Below are 24,530 nucleotides of genomic sequence, written 5' to 3' on the forward strand. Positions count from 1 at the left end.
GACTACTATGTATGTACAATAGTATGTATCTTTGGTATGCCACAGTACTTTCCAGTATACTATTTACTACGCCAAAGTAGTATGTGGATGTGTTTATGATGACTGAAACAATAGTGTGCATCCAATAGTGTGTGATATGTACCAGGATCGCATATATTGTACATCCAGTGGTGGAAGAAGCACCTTTACTTAATTGTGCACCCACACAAAATAACTACAGTAAAAGTGAAAGTATCACATTTCTACCTAAGTAAAAGTATATAAGTAGCTCTTTAATGTACTTAAAGTATTAAAAGTAAAATGACTTGGTGTATTCAGTCTATAGTACGGCATAAAGTACTACAGTGCCTTTTTTTCTGCAGATGAGTGCTCAGCATATCCTGATTTGTCTCGCTTTTTATAGATATAAATATAACTCCTGATTTACCGAATGTACATGGATATAAATCAATTTATTCAAAGCTAAATGTATATAAATGAAGATAAAAAAACAACTGACGTAATGTAAAGTAAGTCGAGTAAAAAGTATAGATATTTTGCTTTGAAACGTAGTGGAGTGAAAGTTGAAAGTCTTTCAGTCTGAAGTATATTCACTCTGAAACTGAATATACTTAAGTACAGATACTTGAAAAATAATATTATAATAATATGTTGGAGGGCCCTGAAAATGCCACTTCGGTGGCGTGTGGCAGGCGGAATTGCCAAACCCACGTTTTTTCTTCTCCTTCCATTTATCGGGACTTTGGACAACAAGTGGTAAGATGTGAAACCTGAAATCCGTAATATCCTCATTTAAAATTGAGGAGAATACTCACTGAAATCACACAGGGTTAACAATCTGCACACGTGGCAAAATTCAATAACCTATACCAAGGAGTCCTCCTACCTAAACCAGCCCTCTGTTGCAGCAGTCAGAGTAGGGGTTCATTTACATTAACCCAACTCCCACCTAGAGCAGCCTGTAATTAGATAAAGATTTTTTTTCTTTTTTCTTTATTTATTTAATCACAGGTAATCATTTTAATTCCTAATAAAGAATGAATATGTGACATCAAAGTCAAATTTTCAACATTGTTTTACTTGTCTACCATCATCATTTGGTGATGAATACTTTTATGCTGGGGAAGGGAGTTTATCTGTATTCCAGCTACTAGTTGAGGACTGTAAAAAAAAGGTTTGCATTAGAAATGTCATTATTCCATTATTCATAAAAATTTACGGAGCATGTTTTATTGTTCTATTTGTCAAGTAAAAGTTATAATGTACAAATAAATTAATTATATTTATATTCTTGTTTGTTCGTTATTTTTTAATAGTGTAATCATGTTGGCAAATAAGTTACACATGAGACATGCAGGTAAAGAAAGACTTAGAAGTGCATTTTGTAAAAAAAAAAAAATTGTACAGTCACACATGGAATTTGTTGATAATGGTTATGCAATTAAATCATAATGTAATTATAAAATAAATTACAATATGATATAATTTCTATGTATACATATAGAGATCAATTTAAAGATAAGAAAAAAAAACAGATTTTGACATCATTTATTTACTTTCTTTTGAATAGTCATCTTGAAAAAATAATAAACACAGATAGAAAAGTAAGTTGTATCCTGCTACCAATGGATTTTGGATTTTCCATTGGATTTTCTGAGGCAATGACACAAAACACTGCCTTTATGGGACATTGTTTGTCAACCAGGTGCTGATCTCGCCCTTGTTCCTCCGGACCCACTCGATGTTGTTCCTCACCGTTTCTAGTGCTTGCTTTCTGGGCATTTCTCCTGCACCAGCATTGGGCTTCAACTTGAAAAAGTGCTCCATCTAAAAAATACAGCCATTGTGGACAGTGAATTCAGGAAATTACATTTTTTCAAAAACGGCAGAGCTCTGTATAAAATGTTACTGTTAGAACACTGTTAAAAAAAATACACAAAGAAACATGACTATAATGTGAGTTTTCCAGGAGATTTAACATACTGTGTAACAGGCTGAAACTTTTGCCCCATGGACTGCATTTAAGCACAATGAGAAGCTGCAGCAGAGTGGTATGTTTCTCACTAGTAAAGCATTCAGCGAGGCTGTGCTATATGAACAGTTATAAATGATGGGAACTAGCAAGTTAAAAAATGTATTCAAATTACATGTATCCTTCAGTCCGATTTGGAATATTTCATTTCACATAAAGTTAAGTGCATTTTATAAACAATGAAACAAAGGCAAGATTTTTTTTTAAATTTCAGTCCCTTTTCAGCTAGTTTTGGATGGATTTATTCAACTTCAATTTAATTATAGAGAAAGTGGTTTCAGTTTCATTTCAAAAAGCAATTCAATTTCAATTAAAATTGTGGTTGGATTGATTGACTTTAATTGATTGGCACTTTGAGAAAAAAGGTTGAATCAAGGCCAAACAACCAGCAGATTATGTGAAACTAAAAGCTCAGCATGTGCTAGAGGTTGGTCGAGCCAGTTACAGCGACATCAGATTAATTCCCTGCTATTGGACAATGACATTTTTCATATGAATGAAGGAAATAAGGTTTATAAAGATTAAAAAAAAAAGATTTTTGTGAAAATTTTCATTAGAGATTTGCTGTAGTTCTGATAAAATATTGCAACATCTTTTTTTTTTTTGCTTTTACTGATAAAATAAAACAAATAAAATATTAAAATGGAAACATACTCAAAGATTTTATACAATCGTCACAATTGGTTTTGGCCAAACGGTAACCATGGTGACTAAGCTAAGATAACCCTTTATTGACTGCAGACATGCAAAGCTAAAAGCTTTGTTCTGACCTTCCACAGCAGGAGATCTGTGTTGTAGGTAGTCGTGATGCGACTCAGCAAGCGACCAAGGTTCCTGTCGTTAATGGTGTACCTGTCAGGCAACAGTAAATTTACAGCTTTGGTGAAAAGAAAAAAAACTCCGTGGTAAAAGGGTAATCGATTCCGAGACCACATTCCAAGTCAAGTACCCAGACCAAAGCTCACATGTCACATGATTTCACATGTGAAACCACATGAGATCTTATATAATTTCCCAATTAACCACATGTGAAATTCATGTGAAATGATGTGCTTTTGGAACAAATGCGCAATCCAGTTAAGTCCGAGACAAGGCCAAGTCCTTCAAATCCCCCACATTGCACTGACCTCTCGACCAGAAAATCCCAGTTCAGGGTGGTCCAGTCCCAGGCCATGGTTTTGCCCAAGGGGTTTAAAGAGACATACCGTACCACGGTGAACAGATCCTGGCTCCTCACCACATTCTCATCCTTAGATGCCTCTAACAACCTGTAGAACATCACATATACCATCAACTTCACTGGCAAACAATATGGGTTGCTAAAATAAGATGATGAGAATCCACTGAATTGTTTTTACAGGTAGAATGAGGAAAATGTGTCATTTTGTGGTCGTTCATAATATGTTCCACAACATAGGGAGGGGTGTAAACCAGGGGTTCCCGACCTTTTCAAGTTTTTGGCTTTTCTGCAGACCGAGGAGGGTGGTGGGTTGGGGTGATAAAAAAGGACAAAATAATCTCTAACTTGTATGTATATTTTTAACTAATAATTAACTTATAACTAATGTATAACTTTTTAATTTCATGCAACTGCTTTTGGTATTGGGCTATTTTGATGGCTTGTAAAAACACCACAGTCATAGATTAACCATGAAATGACTGTCTAAAGAAAAATAATAACTGTCCCAAATGATATTCTATATACCACTGGGATATACAGCACTATAGTTGTTTTCTATCAACTATAGGCTGATAGAAAACAAATGGGCATACAGTTCCATTTTATATGAGAATAAATGTTTACATGCAAACAAACATGTTTGAAAAGATGAGACAGGTTATTTGTTGTCGTTTGTTTCCAGATTCATCCCAAACATTGCACCATTTTCCACGGATATATATATATATATATATATTTACATTTAGCAGACACTTTTATCCAAAGCGACTTACAATTGTTCAAACACTGACGGACGCAGCCATCAGGAGCAATGAGGGGTTAAGTGTCTTGCTCAAGGACACTACAGCATGCTAGCAGGAGGAGCCTGGGATCCAACCAGCAACCTTTAGATCACTAGACGACCAGCTCTACCTCCTGAGATACCATCCCATATATATATATATATATATATATATATACATACATACATACATACATACATACATACATACATACATACATACATACATTTAAGAATTTTATAAATCTAAATGTTAACTCTAAATCTTAATATTATACATACAAATAAATCCTGAATATACATTAAATATTAATGTAACTTTTAATCCTAAATCAAAATATTAAATAGAAATCCTATATCTGAAACTTAAATCTAAATCATTAATCTTTAATCTAAATCTGAATCTAAATCCTAAATCGAAATGTTAATCAAGCAGGGCTCATGAGGCATGGACAATCGATGAAGACATATTTTGGAAAAAGGTTGCTCCTCTAGAGCTTGGACTTAAGCTTGGATTTAAAAAGATGGACCTCGAGCAGAAAATAACTATCATCTGTAAACTATGTTCTGGTAAGTGATGGGCAGTCTTTTCATTACATCATCATCATCATCACAAGTACCTCCAGTGTAAAATGAAAAAGCATTGACTGGTTGTCACATATCATTGTCCTCATGGCAAGAATAGCCAGTGGTCCAAGGAAGGTCCAGTCCTGCAGTACCCCAACATTTTAGGATTTGGGGCTCAAATTTGTAAAGGAAGGTTTGTCTTGTATAGATATTTACTTGTGTAGAAGGGACACATCCTCGACAGATGCCAGTCCATACAGCAGCTTGTCCTTCTCCTGGGCCAAGGTGGACTGTTTGTATCTCTGGAACATCACGTTCCACTTCACTTCACCTCCCAAGTTCTTCATACCGTAGCGATAGACAAGGAGTCGGAGGTTCACTGCAACATGGCTAGAATGTGAAATATAAGATTACCGTTCCCTTTTCTTTGGCGAGCTGGTAAGTTTTGTCAGTCAGCCTCTTCAGGGATCTGTGATACTTATGTTTTGAGATGACTATGTTATTTTAGGACTGTGAATGACATTACTAAACAAACTGTGACAAAACCAGTTGAAAAAATGATAAAATATACTTCAAGAAATTGCACATTTCATAAATGATGGAAAAATGTTGTGACATTGTCATATTTTACAGAGTTTAGCTGTGGAACCAATGTAGCAAAAATCCATCATCAAGCTAGTTAAGTGACAAAAACAGTACCAGGCAGAATTAAAATTTGAGTAAGACTTCAGCATCATATAACACTGATACTGAATTCAGATTATTATGTGAGCCATAAACAACAGTGACTGCAACCTCTGACATGATGTGCTTCAAATGCTGTTGGATATTGAACATGTCGTAATGTAAGATACCTGATGTTGCCAATGATCCATTGATCAAAGATCAGCGATGCCTTGGTCAGAGCATCCTCATCCCCCATCTGGCAAGCGATACCCAGCACCGTCTCCCGCAGAAGCCTGGCAGAAGAATTTGGCATTACCCAGCCATAACCAATAACTATAACTTTTTTTTTTCTATAACTATAACCATAAGAAATTAATTAGTATAAAAGCAGGTTTTTTTAGAAGTTCAGTATGATTGAATAAGCATTTATTGTAGCATTTATACGCGTGATCCTGCTGAGAACCAAATGCGGGTAGAAATTTTTATAATATTATTATATTATTTATAATAATAATAAAGCAATACAAATCAAAATACGAACAAAGAAAGAAAGTGGAAATTTATGGAAAATGTGGAAAATATACAACATACCTAACTGTAACTTAACCTAAAAATATGAGAAAAACAATCAATATGAATATATATAAAAATGAAAACGATCTGAAAATTTTTCATGTACAGGCAGTCCCTGGATTACGAACAAGTTCTGCATTAAGTCTGTCTAAGTCGACACATTATGTAAGTTAGAACAGTTACGTATCATTCACATCTAGTGGCAATTGGTCAAATGTTTGTCTTAGTATATAGTATACACAGTATTTTACCTAAAGCATCTTAAATATAAGAATAAAGTAATAATTATAATAATAATAATAATAATAAATGTAACTACAGTTGAGTACAGTATTTTTAATTTTAGAGAGCGAGAGAGAGAGAGAACGACCGACGACGGCGTGGCACTGTTATCCCTCAGGCCGACGAACCGCTGAGAACGCGTAGTATTTTCAGCATTGCACAAAGTAGTTTGCCCATTCGTAAGTATGAACCATTGTATGTAACTTGATTTTTTTTAAACATCAGGCTTTAGGGATGTCGGTATGCAAGTACGGGTGTTCTTAAGTCGGGGACTGCCTGTATTTTTAGTTTTTATCTTTTTTTATTTTGTATATTATATATACACAGTATAATGCAAAATGTATCATGCGATACTGAAGTCAAGCATCGGTTTCCCATTGGACCGCTGAATAGCGGCACTCTAAGAATTGGGGCACTCTTCAAATTAGCCTGCCCCTGACCACAGGAGGAAAGCAGTAGTTGCCGTGCTGCCGGAACCTAGCTGGCATCTTTTCTAGCTAGCTGGGTCTCAGGAACACGTCAAATGGGAATGGGAGGAAACACTAGAAGAGTGAAAGTAAACATCATATAAACGTCATAATAGACTGGTAAAAGAAAAACAAAGAAACACAGATGCTGTCTGTACCTCTCTGTCTGCATTCCATGATCGATCCAACCGAGCCGTTGTGAGATTGCTCTGACGTGCTGACGGAAAAGTTTCTGAAAAAAACGTAAATGAACAGGTTTCTGAGTCTTCTTTGGCTGTTTCAAACCATAGCGTTGACATTTCACCGGTAAGCTGATTTCTTCTTCTTCTTCTTCTTTCGGCTGCTCCTGTGAGGGGTCATCACAGCAGATCACCTGCCTCCAATACCTTCTGTTCTGCGCATCTTCCTCCCTTACACCAATCACCTGCCTGCATGTCCTCCCTCACCACATCCATAAACATTGTCTTTGGCCTTCCTCTTTTCCTCTTGCCAACAGCTCCATCCTCAGCATCCTTCTCCCAATGTGACTCTCATCTCTCCTACACACGTGTCCAAACCATCTCAATCCGGCCTCTCTCACTTTTCCACCAATCTGTCCAACCTGCGCTGTCCCTCTAATATACTCATTCTTAATCCTGTCCATCCTTGTCACTCCCAATGAAAATCTCAACATCCTCAACTCTGCCACCTCCAGTTCAGCCACCTGCCTTTTTGTCAGTGCCACCGCCACTAAACCGTACAACATAGCTGGTCTCACTACCGTCCTGTAGACCTTCCCCTTCCCTCTTGCTGGAACCCTTCTGTCACAGATCACTCCGGACACTCTTCTCCACCCACTCCACCCTGCCTGTACTCTCTTCTTCACCTCTCTCCCGCACTCTCCGCTGCTTTGGATGGTCGACCCCAAGTACTTGAACTCATCCGGCTTCTCCACCTCCACTCCTTGCATTCTCAGCTTTTCACCACCCTCCCTTCCATTCGGGCACATGTATTCGGTTTTACTCCTGCTGACTTTCATTCCTCTTCTCTCTAATGCATGCCTCCACCTCTCCAGGCTCTCCTCAACCTGCTCCCTATTGTCACTACAGATCACAATGTCATCCGCGAACATCATAGTTCATGGAGACTCCTGCCTGATTTCATCTGTTAACCTGTCCATCACCATTGCAAACAAGAAAGGGCTCTGAGCTGATCTTTGATGCAATCCCACCTCCACTTTGAATGCCTTCCTCACACCTACTGCACACCTTACTACTGTCTGACTGCCCTCATACATATCCTGTACCACTCTTACGTACTTCTCTGACACCCCGACTTCCTCATGCAATACCACACTTCCTCTCTCGGCACCCTATCATATGCTTTCTCTAAATCCACAAAGATGTAGTGCAACTCCCTCTGGTCTCCCTGTACTTTTCCATCAGCATTCTTAAAGCAAACATTGCATCGGTAGTACTCTTTCCTGGCATGAAACCATACTGCTGCTCGCTGATCCCCACCTCTCCTCTTATCCTAGCCTCCACTTACCTTTCCCATAGCTTCATGCTGTGGCTGATCAATTTTATTCCCCTGTAGTTACTACAGCTCTTTATGTCTCCCTTATTCTTGAAGATGGGTACAAGTACACTTCTTCTCCACTCCTCCGGCATCCTCTCCCTTTCCAGGATGGTGTTAAACAGTCTTGTTAGGAACGCCACTGCCATCTCACCTAAACATTTCCATGCACTCTTCATCTTCTTTAATGCCGTTCTCACCTCATCATTATTTATTTACTGCACTTCTTGATCCACCAGCCCAACATCATCCACTCTTCTCTCCCTCTCATTTTCTTCATTCATCAACTCCTCAAAGTACTCCTTCCACCTTCTCAACACACTCTCCTCACTAGTCAGCACATTTCCATCAGTATCCTTCATCACTTGCTGTACATCCTTCTCAGCTTGGTCCCTTTGTCTTGCTAATTGGTACAAGTCATTTTCTCCTTCCTTACAGTCCAACCTCTCATACAACTCGTCGTATGCCTTTTCCTTTGCCTTCGGTAAGCTGATTTAGTCTCTGATATTTTATGATATGAATGAAGATGACCCCACAACACACTTTTCAACTTAATAATTTATTGGCTACTTGATGGGTGTATATGAAGTTTCAGCAGAACACATGCACTCAAAACCTTGAGTTTTAAATTTGTAACTACAAAATGGTTCTGTCAGGCGTATATAGGGCCAATAATCCTCATTAAACTTTGTTGAACATAATAATAATAATAATAATAATAATAATAATAATAATAATAATAATAGTTATTCTAATCTAATAAGCCTGTTAGATTTTTTAAATCAGGTTCAAAGGCATATCGCTTTCATCACCTGAAATCGGCCGTAGAGTCCAGCGTCGTCCGATAACATGTCGTTAACGTAGGCAATTGAAGAGGCCACGCGATCCCACACGATATAATCGGACTCCCTTGACAAGTACCTTGTCAGGTTGAAGGCGTTTCCATAATCTAGAATGTCAGCCCTAAAGAAGTAAGCGAACAGTAAGAATGTTGATGTCTTTGACAGTCAAAAACAATTGACATCTCATTTATGCCCGACTCTGGTGGCAACAATTTTGAATTCCCTCAGAGAGCTCACCTGCCGAAAGCAAACACGTCATCAATGTAACTGGCACGATCAGCTGCATCAAACTCCTGTCAGGCAATAAAATAAAAGTTTTCCACTGTCTCCACAGATACATAGTACATCATTAAAATCTTTTCTATTTAACTGAATCGAGGAAAGGTTTGGCTTTTTTTTTTTTCTGTCAGTTTGAATCGGTACTTGAGGAGTCGCTCAGTAAAAAGAGTTGTTCGATTTTCCAATTGTTTGTTTTGATTCAGTTTGTATTTACTTGTCAGAAATGACTGGACTGGAAAAATGTATTCGGTCCAAATAATAAGTTCAAGAATGCATTCAGGAAGAGGAGAAAATATTTGAGCCTTTACTTGCAGAAATGATTTCTATTGGCAGAGTATGTTTCCCTGTGAAACTAAATCATTTTTGTGATTCACACCTGTATTCAATCGTGAATCACAAATTCACACTCTTTCATGAATTACAGATTCATGGAAGAGATTCTGTGCACACATATTTACTGTTGTTCCAGTAATATTACCAAGTGATTGGTTTGAAGCAGTTGACTTATTCTGGTCCACATATGCTCCTCGTGGTTAACTCTGTAGAATCCAATGTGATCGTTGTTCACCTTAAGCAGTCCATCCATTGTCACGGAGTAGTTGGAGATGTAGAGCTCTGGAAATTGACACAGCACACTTTTCACTTAAACTGTAAGTAAAAGTGGCCCAAATCATAGATTAAGATGCTAAATAATTACTGTTGTGGGTGAACTGTTATGCAGGTTTCTGGTTCTCCTCTCATAAAAATTGTTATATTAAAGTATAGGTTTGCGATTTTCAAACCAAGTCTTGAAATTGAAATGTTTTTTCCTAATATTTATAACTGCTCAAGCCACAACATTGCTAAATTGTCTGCTACTGAGAAACCTACCGCTCGGTTGCAGATTGTCACAGAGACGTACACTAAATCTAAAACTAATCTGAAATGGGTATAAAATTTTGTTCTGACTAGCATGAAGTAAAAGTGGGATTCCTGTTTACTTTTACTTGGGTTTTTTTTAGTTGGGGAATATACCTGCATTGTCAGAATTTACATATGTAATTTGTGAAGCCCTGAATTATATGTTTGGTCATTTTAAGTGGCACCTTCTATTGACACTGTCACCCCTCTTAAAGTAACAAGGCTGTCTAAAACAGTTCACCTTATTTTGGTCCACTGAAATCTGTCAAACTTACATAATATGTTAACCTTCAAGATGAAACCTTTCGCTAATATGTGTTGTGTCTGTGTCTATGATGAAGTAAAAAAAAAAAAAGAAAAAGATTTTATTACATTTAGATTGGGAATGGTCTTGGAATCCACACATGGCATCCCACTGCAATGGCGTGGTTGGATTTTTGACGTAGAACAAAACCAAACATGATTTTAAAAAGGTCTCAGCTTGTAGGTCAACATGTTGATAATAATAATCTTAATAATTATAAATTCTTATTATAAGTATTAATAAGTTGTTTATTTTGATACATTTAATGGCCATGTGTTTGTAATTTGTATCAGGATACACTTCAATGTATCACTGCTATGACAGCAAGTGATGCTGTCAGGAATTGGACTGCCTAATGGAGGAGCTGCGCCCTATGTAGTTCTAGTTGCATATATTTTAAAATTGTAGTTGCAATGATATTTACAAAAATTTGCAGCAGATAGACAATGAGTTAATGTCTATTTTCCAAGTTGCAAACCTATAATTTCAAGTATAGTTCAGTATAAAATGTTTTATTGTTATTAATAAATTATCATTCACAAATATTTTAACTTGAAATTATTTTGATATTAATTTCAGAATTCTTGAAAGGGATTCAATGATATGAAATTTGTCAGTACCTGCACTTGTCTTGTCAAACATATAAAACCTGTTCAAGGTGGAATTCACAGACTGACATTTCACAGGAACTGTCCACTTGTAGCTGTCATGTAAAAAAAAAAGAACAATTATGACTTGTACATTATAGTCTAGCACTCATTTATCAAGTGAATCGTAAGTGTGCACCACTAAAACATCAAACAATCAAACACAACTTTCCCAATTTTAGTCAGGTGTTAGCCTAAACATATACAATACACATTTTATTTGATGCAGTATGAAAATCTAAAGTGTAACTGTGGTGTGGGTATGGTCTGGTTGAGCAGTCACACCTGACCTGGATCTAGGTGATTTGGTCGGAGTGGCTGCATACCTGTTGCTCGTTGGTTGGTTTAACGGGCAGCAGGTAAAACCGCCATCCCCACACATACTCAGGATAAGAGCCCTGTCATGACATGTTCTTTCTGCTCCTGGCTAATTACAACAAGCCAACTCTCTACAATAAACTGTGCGTCTACAACACCGTCTTCTGTGTCTCTGTGCTGGAGGGTCCTGAAAACGTCACTTGGGTGGCGTGTGGTAGCCAGAACTGCCACAGTTACGTCGGCATCAGTAGGATGGACAACGGGGGACTTCCTGTTTCTAGTCTGTTACGTCAGTGTGTCTCTCATGGAGCGCAAAAAAAAGCAATAACAGTAATAGATAACATAATAACATCTTGGAAAACCTGACATATTGTACAATAGTAAGCCAAACTACTTTTAATTGCTGCAGTACATCAAAAGCGTAATGTTGGCTACCGTAAAATGCATTTACTCTAGTGGGTGGTGTGTTGAACCAGCGCAACTTCCTGTTCCTAGTCTGTTAGGTCAGTGCATCTCTAATGGCAGTGCAAAGAAACAATAAAATCTTAAAAAAAAGAACAAATGCACAGTTTACGACCATCTTTTTTCAGTGTAACATATAATGAATGTTTGACAACATAAAAATGTTTGCCCATTAGAAGGCAAATGGCGAACCTATACTTTAATGAGTTTACAGAGTGAACTTGTCACTTTTCATGTTTGGGTGGCTCTGTAAACCAATATTTGTGTTCAACATTCAATCAGTGCCATACTTCACAATGAACACCACACTTGATTCTCAGTCGAGGAATATTTCTGACCCAAGTGGTGACGGAGGCTGAGTGCCATCAGCTAAGGGATCCAAGATGAAGCGTCTTTGGGTCAGCTTGGCACCAGATTCTGAGACTGACAGGTCAAGCACTGGATAGCCCATCTGTTTGGTCCAAGTGTCCATCACCACTGCAACTGGCAACCCGCTCACCTATCCAAAGAATGGAGACTCTGGCAACCCATTGTCAAAACTCATATGCAAGACTTCAGAATGATGAATGACTGTTTACAGTGATATGATTTAGGATCAGGATGACAATTGGAGATTTCAAGAAGCACAAGAGTTCAAACATACATGAGCAAGAGTCGTCCAGAAGTTGGATGTTTTGGCGTTCTTGAAGTAGTAGTCTTTCAAGTATTTCTGTTGAGAAGAAAGACACCCACTGATATTGTCAAAATATAATTTAAAGAATATATTGAAAGATATGATACATATCTAAAATGCGTTTGAATATATGAAAAGTCAAATATGATCATTTTTCTTCATGACTACATTATAAGATTAGAAATTACATTAACTATTTTGTATTATATATATATTTTTGGGCACTGTCATACAAATTAAATCAAAAATAGATGAAGCTATCACATTATCTGTGTGTAAGGGTCCTATTTTATGCAATTCTGCGCCGTCAGCAATGATACAGAAAATAATCTCAGTCTGGGTTGCAGTTAGGAGACTCGCTTATTGTTTGTTTAACTGTTTTATAGCTGGCGAACTAGCTACTTTACTAACAAAGTATAGCTTTAGCATTGATACTTTGTGTGTCTACTTTGCAAAAAAGGAATCTCACACCGCCAATTCCTGTCGTGACGGGGCCTCAGGGTTGAAAACCGAAATATACTACAAAGTTCAACGTTCAAAGTTCAAACTGTTTTATTTGTCAAGTGTACAGTACAACACAAGGTCATTCGGTACAATGAAATTCTTGGGGCATGACAGGCAACAACTGCGTAGTGGGCATAAAAAGATAACATAACAAGGCAACTATAAGGAGGAGTTTTTTATATTTTTTAATAAAATAAGAATCGAATATTAAAAAAATTAAAAAATAAATAAAAAGTAAGAGTCAATGTTAAAAATACGGGCAAGAGGTCACAGTGTATGCACATAAAATGAAAATAAGAAAAATAATCCAAAAACGGAAACTAAAATAATTGGAACAATGTAGCAGTTCCAACAGAAATAGGTCAGTCTATTGCACAAGATATGGATATAAATATAAAGTGAAGGAGTGCCGGTGGATATGTACATGTAGTTGTGTGATGTAGATTTAATTCACATAGGTGACTACAGATGTTGCGGGTTGAGAAGCCTGATGGCCTGAGGGTAAAAACTGTTTGTGAGTCTGATAGTCCGTGCCTGGATGCTCTGGTAACGTTTGCCAGATGGCAGCAGGGTGAATAGTCCGTAGCCTGGGTGGCTGTAGTCCTTTATGATTTTCCGTGCTTTCCTAAGGCATCGTGTGCGGTAGATGCCGTGCACGGAGGGGAGGTGTCAACCAATAATGCCAACAAGCGATCAGCCTTGCCAACCTTGCGATCAGCAGCGGAGCAGCTGCCGTACCAGGCGGTGATGCAGCCAGTGAGAATGCTCTCAATGGTGCATCAGTAGAAGCTGGTGAGAGTCCTGACAGACATGCCAAACTTCTTGAGTCTCCTCAGGAAGAATAGGCGCCTTTGGGCAGTTTTTATTGCCACGTCTGATTGCCAGGACCAGGAGAGGTCATCACTGGTGGACACACCGAGGAACTTGAAGCATGAGACTCTCTCCACTTCAGCTCCGTCGATGTGGATGGGGGCGTGCCCCCCATGCTGTCATTTTCTGTAGTCCACGATCATCGTCCACGAGGAGAACTCATTGTTGTTGGAGATGAGACCTAGGATGGTGGTGTCGTCCCGAAACTTGATGGTGTTGGTGCTGCGCGTGGCCACACATTCGTGTGTGGACAGGGCGTACAGGAGGGGACTGAGTACACAGCCCTGAGGGGCTCCAGTGCTCAGGGTCAGTGCAGAGGAGGAGAGATTTTCCATTCTCAGCACCTGGGGTCTGCCCGTCAGGAAGTCCAGGATCCAGTTACAGAGGGAGGTGTTAAGACCCAGGATCCTGAGCTTGGGAACAAGCTTAGCGGGCACAATTGTGTTGAATGCTGAGCTGTAATCTACAAACAGCATCTTTACGCATGTGTTGCCCTTGTCCAGGTGGGAGAGGGTGGTGTGCACTGCCAGGGCGATGGCGCCGTCCATAGATCTGTTCAGCAGATATGCAAATTGAAGGGGGTCCAGGGTGTCAGGAATGGAGGAGCAGATGTGGGTTCTGACTAGCCGCTCGAAGAACTTCATGATGGTAGAGGTCAGTGCTATGGGACGATAGTCATTCAGGCAGGTGATGGGTTGTTTCTTTGGAACAGGCACAATGGTTGTCTGTTTGAAGCAGGGTGGGGACTGTAGACTGGATCAGGGAGAGGTTGAATATGGAGGGGAATACTTCCGCCAGCTGGTCGGCGCACGCTCTGAAGACATGGCCCGGAATGCCATCAGGCCCTGGAGACTTACGAGAGTTTACTCTTTTAGGAGCTCTCCTCACGTCAGCCGTAGATAGGAACAGAGTGCTGGTCCTCCGCTAGCCTTGCAGCCGGGATGGTGTTGCTCGCCTCAAACCGTGCGTAGAAGGTTTTGAGCTCATTGGGAAGAGAGGCGGCTGGCTGGGCATCACTCCTGTTTCTCCCTTTATAGTCTGTGATGGTGCACAGTCCACACCACATGCGTCGGAACTGTGGTAGTCCAACTCCAGCTCATCCCTGTAGACTCTTTTGGCATCTCTGATGGCTTTCAAAGGTCATATCTAGTCTTCCTCAAGGCCTCCATGTCCCCAGAGCTATAGGCGGAGGACTGTGCTCTACAACCAGAAGAGTTATAAAAACCTAGATGTAAAGAAAGTGTGTAGAGAATGTTTGAAGGCATGCTTGCCTTGGATTTGTGCATGACACATCCGAGGATAAAATAATTTGATTTAGGAATTTCACACCACCACAAGTGTGAGTGGGTTATGCAGACTTAATGATTAAAATAATAATCCCTTGCAAGGTGTAACTTTTATCTGCGTTATCGGTCATGCGTGTATATCCCCTTAACCACGTAAAATAAAATACGGTCATGTCATCACTGTCATCACACATCACTTCCCAGGTAACTGTGCACTGTACCTTTAAACAGGTGGGGGGAAAGAGAGCAGAGGAGATGAAGGGATAGCGTTTGGGGCATCCCAGGGGAAACGTGAGAGAGAAAGAGAGACAGATGTACAAGGAGGAGTAGGCCTTTGCTTTCTGTGGTTATCACCCTAATAAAAACAATATTCAGCCCAATAATTACATCACCGGCATCTACTGGAGACCACAGTACTCTTCACACTGGATGAAGGCCTGGATAATCATCTGGGAGGCCGGTGAGATCCAATCTTTTTTGTTTTTCTCTTTAGAGTTTCGAGTATTTTGAAAGGGGGATTCGGAAGCCGGATCCTGTCATTTATTTGGGATTATTATAAAAGGACAGTGATGGAGCAGTTATTCAATTCCAAAAGGGACATTCACGGCAGCTTTTTTCATTTGTGGCAAGTCTGTTTTAAGTTTTGGTTTGTTTAGCATCCAACTAACAACAACAGTCGTTTGCACTATATTCCCTAACTTTTTTTGCTGTAACTAGGCTGAGTATTAGGTCAATTGTTACAGAACTGTTAACATTAATTGTATTATATCCTATTAGACTATTAATATGAGTTAACGGATCAGGCCTGCTATCTTCAAAGAGAAGGCATTGTCTCTGACTTACTCGACAGCCATCTCTGAATTTGTCTCTGCCCATCCAGTCCTCCAGCATCCTGAGAATGGAAGCCCCCTAAAAATGAAACACAACTTTCAACAGAATGTGGACAGAATTGAGCTGCTGTCAAAGAATAAAGTAGGTGAGAAAAAAATTCTTCAAATAGACAGTAAAAACCTATCTGACAGATAATTAGCTTGATTCAAATTTCTTCTTTCTTTGAAGAGGAACACAGCGTCTATGTGTCTTCAATCTTTAATTCATGCATTTTCAAATGTGATTTTTGTATTAAATTGCACCTATAACGGGGGGGGGGTCATAGATAACAACATTACCTAAGTCAGTCGTTAATGGTTTAGTTCAATTTTGAAAGCAGCTGTTCAACTAAGAGTTAAGTTAAAAGATAAAACTTTCAACATGTTATTGCGAAAACTACAAAATGTCACCTTGCTGTATGAGATGCCGTCAAACACTGAGGTGATCTCTGCGGGGGTCGACACATTGACAATGATGGGGTGAGAAGACAGGAGGGCGTCTTCCACCATGACAGGCAGAACGTCGCTGATAATCATGATGTCACGCTGTTTTGTCGATAACAAAACACCAAGGATATTTTAGGTGACCAAAAAAGCTCTAATGTCTCCAGAATATATGAAATATTAAAAAGGAAGCTGGTTGATGTGTGTATATACTGTATGTACATATTTACACAAGTTAGCTACATTGTTGCAGTGTTAGCCTTGTCACTTTGGACGATAGCAGAAGCTCAATATTTTGTGTCAATGTAATTATTTATGCGGTAGGTAGAGATTGTAAAATCACCCAAACGCCCATATACTCCCGTGTGAACCAAAAATTTAAAACTGAAATTGCTTTTAGTGGCGGCTGTGAAGGTTAGCATGTGGAATGAAGATCCCAAAAGTCATATTGGAATAGTTTATATATAAAAAATGAAATACTCACCATTCCCCAAGTGGGTTCAGCTTTCTCCACACCAATATATTCAAAGAAACTGGCAAATCCCTCATTTAGCCAGAGGTCATCCCACCAGTCCATCGTCACTATGTTCCCAAACCACTAGAGGAACGATATACAGTATAACATGAACCAGTCTTAAATGCTTATAAAAAATTAACGTGGCAACGATGACACGATTTAATGTCATACACTCCAAAACCCTTGAGGAAACGGTGACACAACTTAAGCCATCCACCTGCTGCCTCGATGCTTTACCTACCAGTTTCTTTAAAAACTTTTTGGCTGCCTGACAACAGACATACTGCAAATAATTGACAGCTCTCTCCAATCAGGCAACTTTCCAAAAGCCTTTAAAACTGCAGTTATTAATTCCCTTATAAAAAAGCGGAGCCTAGATGTGTCTATCATTACAACTACAGACTAATCAAATCTACCCTTCATTAGTAAAATCATCGAGAAAGTTGTCCAACTTAATTATTTCTTGGCCTCAACTGGCCGCGATGACAACTTCCTGTCAGATTTTCAACCCCTTCACAGCACTGAAACTGCACTTTACATTACATTACATTTAGCAGACGCTTTTATCCAAAGCGACTTACAATTGTTCAAACACTGACGGACGCAGCCATCAGGAGCAATTAGGGGTTAAGTGTCTTGCTCAAGGACACTACAGCATGCTAGCAGGAGGAGCCTGGGATCAAACCAGCAACCTTTAGATTACTAGACCACCAGCTCTACCGCCTGAGCTACCATCCCCCATAAAATCACATTTTACACACAAATCACATTTTGTATCGCCAGAGTACGCTATTCGTTACATTACATTCGTTACACAACTTATCAAAGTTGTAAATGATATTCGTCTTAACACTGACTCCAGTAAAATTTAAACATTGATGCTTTTAGACCTGAGTACAGCATTCAACAGTGTTGACCACTCAATACTTTTGAACAGGTTAAAAAATTGGGTTAGGCTTTCCGACAGTCTTAAGCTGGTTCAGGTCAAATCTATAAGACAGGAACTATTTTGTCTCCATTGCAACTATTTATCTGAATTAACTATCGTGGCTTGTGGAGTTCCCCATGGTTCAATCCTAGGACCGTCTTTATTCAACCTCTACATGCACTAGTTCTAATTATGCAAAATGATAATATTGATTACCCTTGTTATGCGGACGACACCCAAATCTATATATCTATATCACCAAATTACTATCGTCCTATTGATCTGCTGTGCCAGTGCATTGAGCAAGTCAAGGACTGGATGTGCCAGAATTTCCTTCAACTAAATAAAATGAATAAACTAATAAAAAATTTGACTATTGTTTTCAGTTCCAAAAAAAAAATGCTGGAAGTAAACTTACACCTTGAGTCGCTATCCTTGAAAACCAGAAACCAAGCCACCAATCTTGGTGTTATTATGGATTTAGATCTAAATTTCCACAGCCATGTCAAGTCAGTAACACAATCGGCCTACCACCACCTTAAAAACTTTGCAAGACTAAGTTAACTCATGTCCAAACAAGACTTGTAAAAACTTGTTCACGCCTTTATTACCAGTAGGTTAGAGTATTGTCATGGTCTCTTTGCAGGTCTTCCGGAAAAAAGCTCTTAGGTCGCTACAGCTTGTTAAGAATGCTGCTTCTGGAGTTCTAACAAAGACCAAACAATTTGAACACATTACTAAATTCTTAAATCCCTACATTGGCTCCTGGTATGTCAAAGAATTAATTTCAAAACACTGCTGCTCAACTATAAATCACTAAATGGTTTAGTGCCAAACTATATCACTGGAATGCTTTCGCTATATGAACCCTCTAGGTTGCTAAGATCATCTGGGACCAGTCTGTTCATTGTTTCCAGAGTCAAAACTAAACATGGAAAAGCAGGATTTAGCTACTATGCAACTCATAGCTGGAATAATCCTGAATCCTGAATCCTGAATCCCGAATCCTGAATCCTGAAGGTTTGAGATTTGCTCCAACCCTAAGTACTTTTAAATCTAGACTTTCTATCTAAATCTAAACGTTTGTTCCCACCTTTGCTTTCGGCTAAAACTCCAATAACATTGCACTTTTATCTTTATTCTTTATTCAAATGTAACTACACAGCAGCACATACATTGCACTTTTCTTAGCTTTCTTAGCTTAGTCTTTTAATGCATTTTTCAATTCAAGCACTTGAAGACCCAGCTCTTCAAAGAGTACCTCCTCTCCTAACTTTCAATTACTTAGCACTACTTAGCAGTATTTATTGTTACACTAATGTCTCTGTCGCAATGTAGCTTGAATGTTATTCTCCCTTGTAAGTCGCTTTGGATAAAAGCGTCTGCTAAATGACTAAATGTTTTAAATCCTGTTTTATTTTATTGTATGACTTTTTTTTATGTGAAGCACATTGAGTCTTCCTCGTGTATGAAATGTGCTGTATAGCTGTATAATACAATTCGATTGATGGGTGGATCTATCCCTAGCCCCTCTGGATCAATTGGTTCTGCTCCCCCCAGTTCACATTTTGAACAGTTCATTAAACTTAACCGACTAGGCCAAATCTCTTTTTATCTTTCTTTACGACCAAGCGGCCAGCATCACGTTGAGGTTTTACCATGTTTACCACAATAAAAACTTGAACGATAACACTAGTTTACAATATTGTCCTTGACCTTGTCTGTTTTGGACCTACTTTCATTTATCAATGCAAATAACAAAATCTAAAAGGCCACTGCCAGTATTTTTTTTAATGAGCTATGCTTTATTCTGTTTGCTTTATGCTGTTCAAGCAACCTCAGAAATCAGAATAAACCTGATGAACTTATCTGGAGGTTTATCATAAACTTTTGTCTCTTTGTGATAACAGAATTGGAATTCCCACGTCTTTCCCTCCAAAGGCTGCATCAAACCAAGTTTAAATTAAAATCCCAAAAATACAACTTTTGAATTTACCCCCTACATGTCCCCTACTGGATTGAAAGTCACAATGTAGGCATTATCACAAGTGTAAATCTATGTTGTAACCAACTTGATACCATGATAGGCCAGCTTGCCGATTTTGAAAACGAGATTGTGATAATGGAAAGTCATTTTGGCGCCATCTGTAGGTGAGGACTAGTAACCGGAAGAGGACGCAGCTGCAGGAGATTGAGGTAATTAACAGAGTCTTGAAAAGCTGCTGTGGTGTCACTTCTCTCCTGACAGCAAGGCTGAGCTCCATTCCCAAATGTACCAACAATTGCCTGCAAGTGTGATTTTCAGTTGGTCTGTAAAGACCAGCTTTAAGAAATAAATGACCAGCAACGACTGGGCTATGGTTCCATTCTGCTACACCACAAACGACAAGAGACTTCATGTAACAAGTCTCTTGTTGTTTGTGGTGTAGGAGATGGACCAGGAGGCAGGTTGAACGAAAAACCAGTTGTGCTGCTGTGTTGCTTTTCTTGGGAATGGAGCCCACCCTCGCTGTCAAGAGAGAGAGAAGTGACACCACACCAGCTTTTCAAGATGCTGTTCATTACCTCAATCTCCTGCAGCTGCCTCCCCTTCCGGTTGTCAGTGCTGGCTGTCCCCACCTGCAGATGGCACCAAGACCACGTTTTTAATTTGAGCTTAAATATTTGCACCATTAGACTGCATCTCAGCATAGTGAGAAGCTGCAACAAGGCGTTTATACATTTCTCAATATTATGGCATTCAGCGAGGCTGTGCTATGGACAGGAACCAACAATTGAATGAGTCCATGGTTGAAAAATGGGGAAGCTATTCTTTAAAAGTCGCCTTGTATAATGCTACCAACTCCCCATGCTTAATCCTCACCTGATGGACCAGCTCATGGGCAATAACGGTCGCCACCCGCTGCTTGTTGTATGAGGAGGATTCGTTCTCATCATAGAGCAGGTTGGTCTCCCGGTAGGTGATGAGTCCCCAGTTCTCCATTGCCCCTGTGCCAAAGTCGGGGATGGCAATCTTATCTAAATTAAGACACAGAAGGAGTTTACGCAGGTTGACATTGAACTGGATGCGTCTTTGTTTTCGTTTCAGACAAAGGTCCAAAGGAACAGTTTTTTAATGGCCCTCCTGAAAGGACTCTTACACATGTACTTAACGTGAAGTTGCAGGTTTATTGGATGTTTACGACAAATTTCAATGTATTGATTAACGTTCAGGGCTCATCGTGAGTAAATTACTTTTCATATTTTAAATGAAACTATTTGCATTGAAAAAATGTGGTGAAGCCCTCACTTCCTCCCACTGGGACATTTACTGGCAGTCTAGTTGTAAAGGATAGTAGATAGGTAGTATATGGTGCAGTGCTTACTAGTAGTTACTGTATTCATATTTTTTTCCAAGCAGGAACCACCATTTGTGGAAATCACCTGGCTAAATATTAGTCTTTAATTGCATATGCTTCTATTTGAATAATGTGGGAGATCATCTTGAAGTCCTTGTGATGAGCTTGCAACAAAGGTTGGCCTTTTAATGAAATTTAGACTTGACTAGATTCTTCCTGGACGGGGGTGAGGGGCATTGCATACCAATGTAATCTCTCTGTATATCTTGATTAAGACAAGAGTACATTTTATTCAACTATCCCAAACGGGGAAAAACAATGATTCCTTATTGCTCTTTTTAAGGCTCTGTGGTTGCAAGAGCAAACCTTACAGATGCTACAAACCATAGTATTTAGAATGATAATGATGGATTCCTGAAATTACCTAACTTTGGGATGGAGTATGTCATATTAAAATATTCCTCAAAATAGTCAAAAACAACTTTGGTTGTATTGGCGGCATACTCCGCTGTTTTGATTTGGCTCGGCTGTGCATATATTCTTAACTGCAAAGAGAGAAGACAGACAGAAAAAATGTTAATCACATAGCTGGGTTTGTGTGTGTGTGTGTGTGTCCATGGTTGTGCTTGTGCGTGTTCGTGTGCGTGTGTGTGTTTGCATTTATTGCATTCTGACTGAATGAATGTCAGTATTGCCAAATGTGAAAGAAATTTGTTTCACACAGTATGTCATTTGACATGGTCTAGGAGAAAGGGGATACTCACAGGAACTCCTCGTGCAGAAAATCTTTCCACAAAGGCAAACTGGTGCACAGCAAAACACACCAGATATGTACTCATTGTTACTGACTTTTGGAAGGATGTTTTCACTTTTTTGTTGGCCACTGGTTGAGGGGTTACCTGGAAGTTAGAGGGGAAAGGAATTTTAATGGCTTTAACCACATCATCAAAAGCCAGTTCCGTAGAAAAACATTACATGCGACAATATAAACATAAATAAGAAAATCCTGTCGTGGAGAGCCAAGAAGCCAAGAAGATGTATTTTTTCTTTCAAAATAATCACATGTTGGGGGGTTAGAACAAAAATTTGAAATACTCAATCAAATTCGGTTACTTCAGTAATCTATACGCAGACAATGGAATTTAATTAGGGAAACTTTTTTACAGCACCTCAAAAGCTAAGCAATTTACCTTTAATGATGTATTCCACTCAAGCAAATTCTTTGTGTATGCAGATGTTTGTGAACATTTGTGTCTCTGATACATATACAGTATTTATTCGAACTCCCAAATTGATTCATCTGAAAACCTCCCATGTGTAGTTGACGGGTGATTCATACCTCCTCTGGCATGTTGGAGAGAGCTTGATATGCATCATTATGCGTGATGGAGATATTATATGTGGCCTTTTTGTTGGGTTCATCAAAGCAAGGAAATGACTTGCGGGCATCTGTCGGCTCATGATCCGTTGCAGCAATTTTTCTGGCAAACAATTATTGTTTAAATGAGACATGGAACAGGTTCTTTTTAAGCAGGAGCTTATATTGGAGAGGGGCCAAATTAATGGGATGACCACAAAGTTACAATCAAATTGCAATTTTTATTTTGGCTTATTTTTAATGTACTTATTGCTTTGAATGGACTGGAGAATGCCTTGGCGATAGGCTAAGTAATGATCCATTGATTTTACATCAGTAAAGTTTGTTCTGTTTTGTTTGTCTTTGTTGCCGCAGTAATGGCCATTTCTCCATGTGGACAAAAAAGTTGTATCAAATCCAATCTGATCATGAAGAATAGTCAGCAATGTTGTAAAATTGATTAAAGTGGTATGCAATGCACACAGAAGGAAAGTAAATAGAGGTAAATTTGTCAGTTTTGACAAAGCTCCCATACTTAGACCGCTTACAATTAACATTGTCATTAACATTTAAATAAAAATTGAAAAGGTTTTGGGCTATTATAAATTTACAAATAAATATTTTCTTCTTAATACAAATATAACGCAAATGGGATGTAGACTACAGCCCCATTAAACCTTTTGAACACTACTTTGACTGGGGCAACATCAACGTCAATACCAGCTGGAAATGTCCACCGTGACAAAAAATTCATGTGTGCACCTTTACACTTTAGTTGCCGATGTTGCACTTTCTCCCTTCTGCACTGTTGACTTTTGACGGAGATACACTCAATAACTTACTTGAGGATGCCATTCTCAATGTAGATAACCCTGTAGAAGCCAACCAGTGTTCCATTGAGCCATCCCTGGAAATCTAGGCTGAGAATGTAAACTTCGTCCAGACCGGTGACCGCAAGCTCTTCCGTGGCCTCTACAACCACATACTGCTGTGGCTTGTATTCAAAGCATCCCTTCACGACTACTTGTCTCTGATCGGCTCCGCTCATCAGCTGCAGCCTCGGGACGGTGCTGACAAATGTCTCCCTGATGTGGAGCCACAGGTGACGCGTGGGTTGGCTGAGTTTCAGATGGATCTCCACGCTTCCCTGGTAGAGGTCAGTGTCCAGGTCAGGTTCCAAGTGAAGGTTGTAGTGCACAGGTTTCACATAGTCAGGGAGTCGGAAATCCTTCCAGCCACCGCTGGTGTCGTCTGAAGCCTTGCAGGGCCCCATATCGACTGGTGGGGGCTGGGGCCCAGTGGTGGGCTTTGGAGGTTCCACGGTGGGTTCTGGAGAGGATGGAGAGTGAGTGAGGCCCACCCCGAGACCCACAGCCACAGAGCAAACCACCACGGTGAGGCAGATCAACACCACATGTTTGCTGCGAATGCAGTAGCGCTTTGTGCGCTTCTCAAAGTCCATGCTCTCCATTGCGAGATGGCCAACTTTTGGCCTGAGTTAAGACCAAAAAAAGAAAAAAGTAGAGATTCTTCTTTGATCGGTTCCCCTCTCACCTGTACATGAGTCAATCGCCTCTGAAAGTCTGTCATCTGTTTGGTGTATGCGCTCAAATTTAAGTCTTTATGAGGGGCTTTATCCTTTACTATGTGTTTGCCAAAAGTGCAAAGTACATTATAGACGATGTGGATTTTTTTTTTCCAAATAAATAAACTATGCGGAGGCTGGTTGGTCACGTGATTACCTCTCAGCTGAGGCGGGTCTGGTGAGCTTGAGGAAATATCACTCACTTGGTGTTACTTAAAAATATAATCTGTGAAACCAAACTGGGTCAATGTTATTTGTTCTGTTTAAGGACTATAAAATATTTAGATTTTTTTAAGATATTATTT

General features: G+C 39.3%; 1 protein-coding gene across 1 annotated transcript; it reads right to left on the reverse strand.

Annotated features, from left to right (window-relative positions):
* Nucleotides 1-1,680: 1,680 nt before the first annotated feature.
* enpep (glutamyl aminopeptidase) lies at nt 1,681-24,111 on the reverse strand (the record flags this gene model as incomplete). The annotated part of the gene is made up of 20 exons (XM_080011751.1): nt 1,681-1,827; nt 2,803-2,884; nt 3,160-3,300; nt 4,777-4,950; nt 5,415-5,519; nt 6,707-6,780; nt 8,915-9,065; nt 9,182-9,237; nt 9,702-9,838; nt 11,048-11,130; nt 12,193-12,353; nt 12,498-12,563; nt 16,031-16,096; nt 16,468-16,602; nt 16,985-17,098; nt 20,809-20,963; nt 21,708-21,828; nt 22,048-22,182; nt 22,623-22,764; nt 23,483-24,111. The coding sequence occupies 20 exons, from the start codon at nt 24,109-24,111 to the stop codon at nt 1,681-1,683; spliced, it is 2,874 nt and encodes a 957-aa protein (XP_079867877.1).
* Nucleotides 24,112-24,530: the final 419 nt, after the last annotated feature.

This window comes from Zeus faber (genome assembly GCF_960531495.2).
Source record: "Zeus faber genome assembly, chromosome: 13".
In the NCBI taxonomy this organism is placed as follows: Eukaryota; Metazoa; Chordata; class Actinopteri; order Zeiformes; family Zeidae; genus Zeus; species Zeus faber.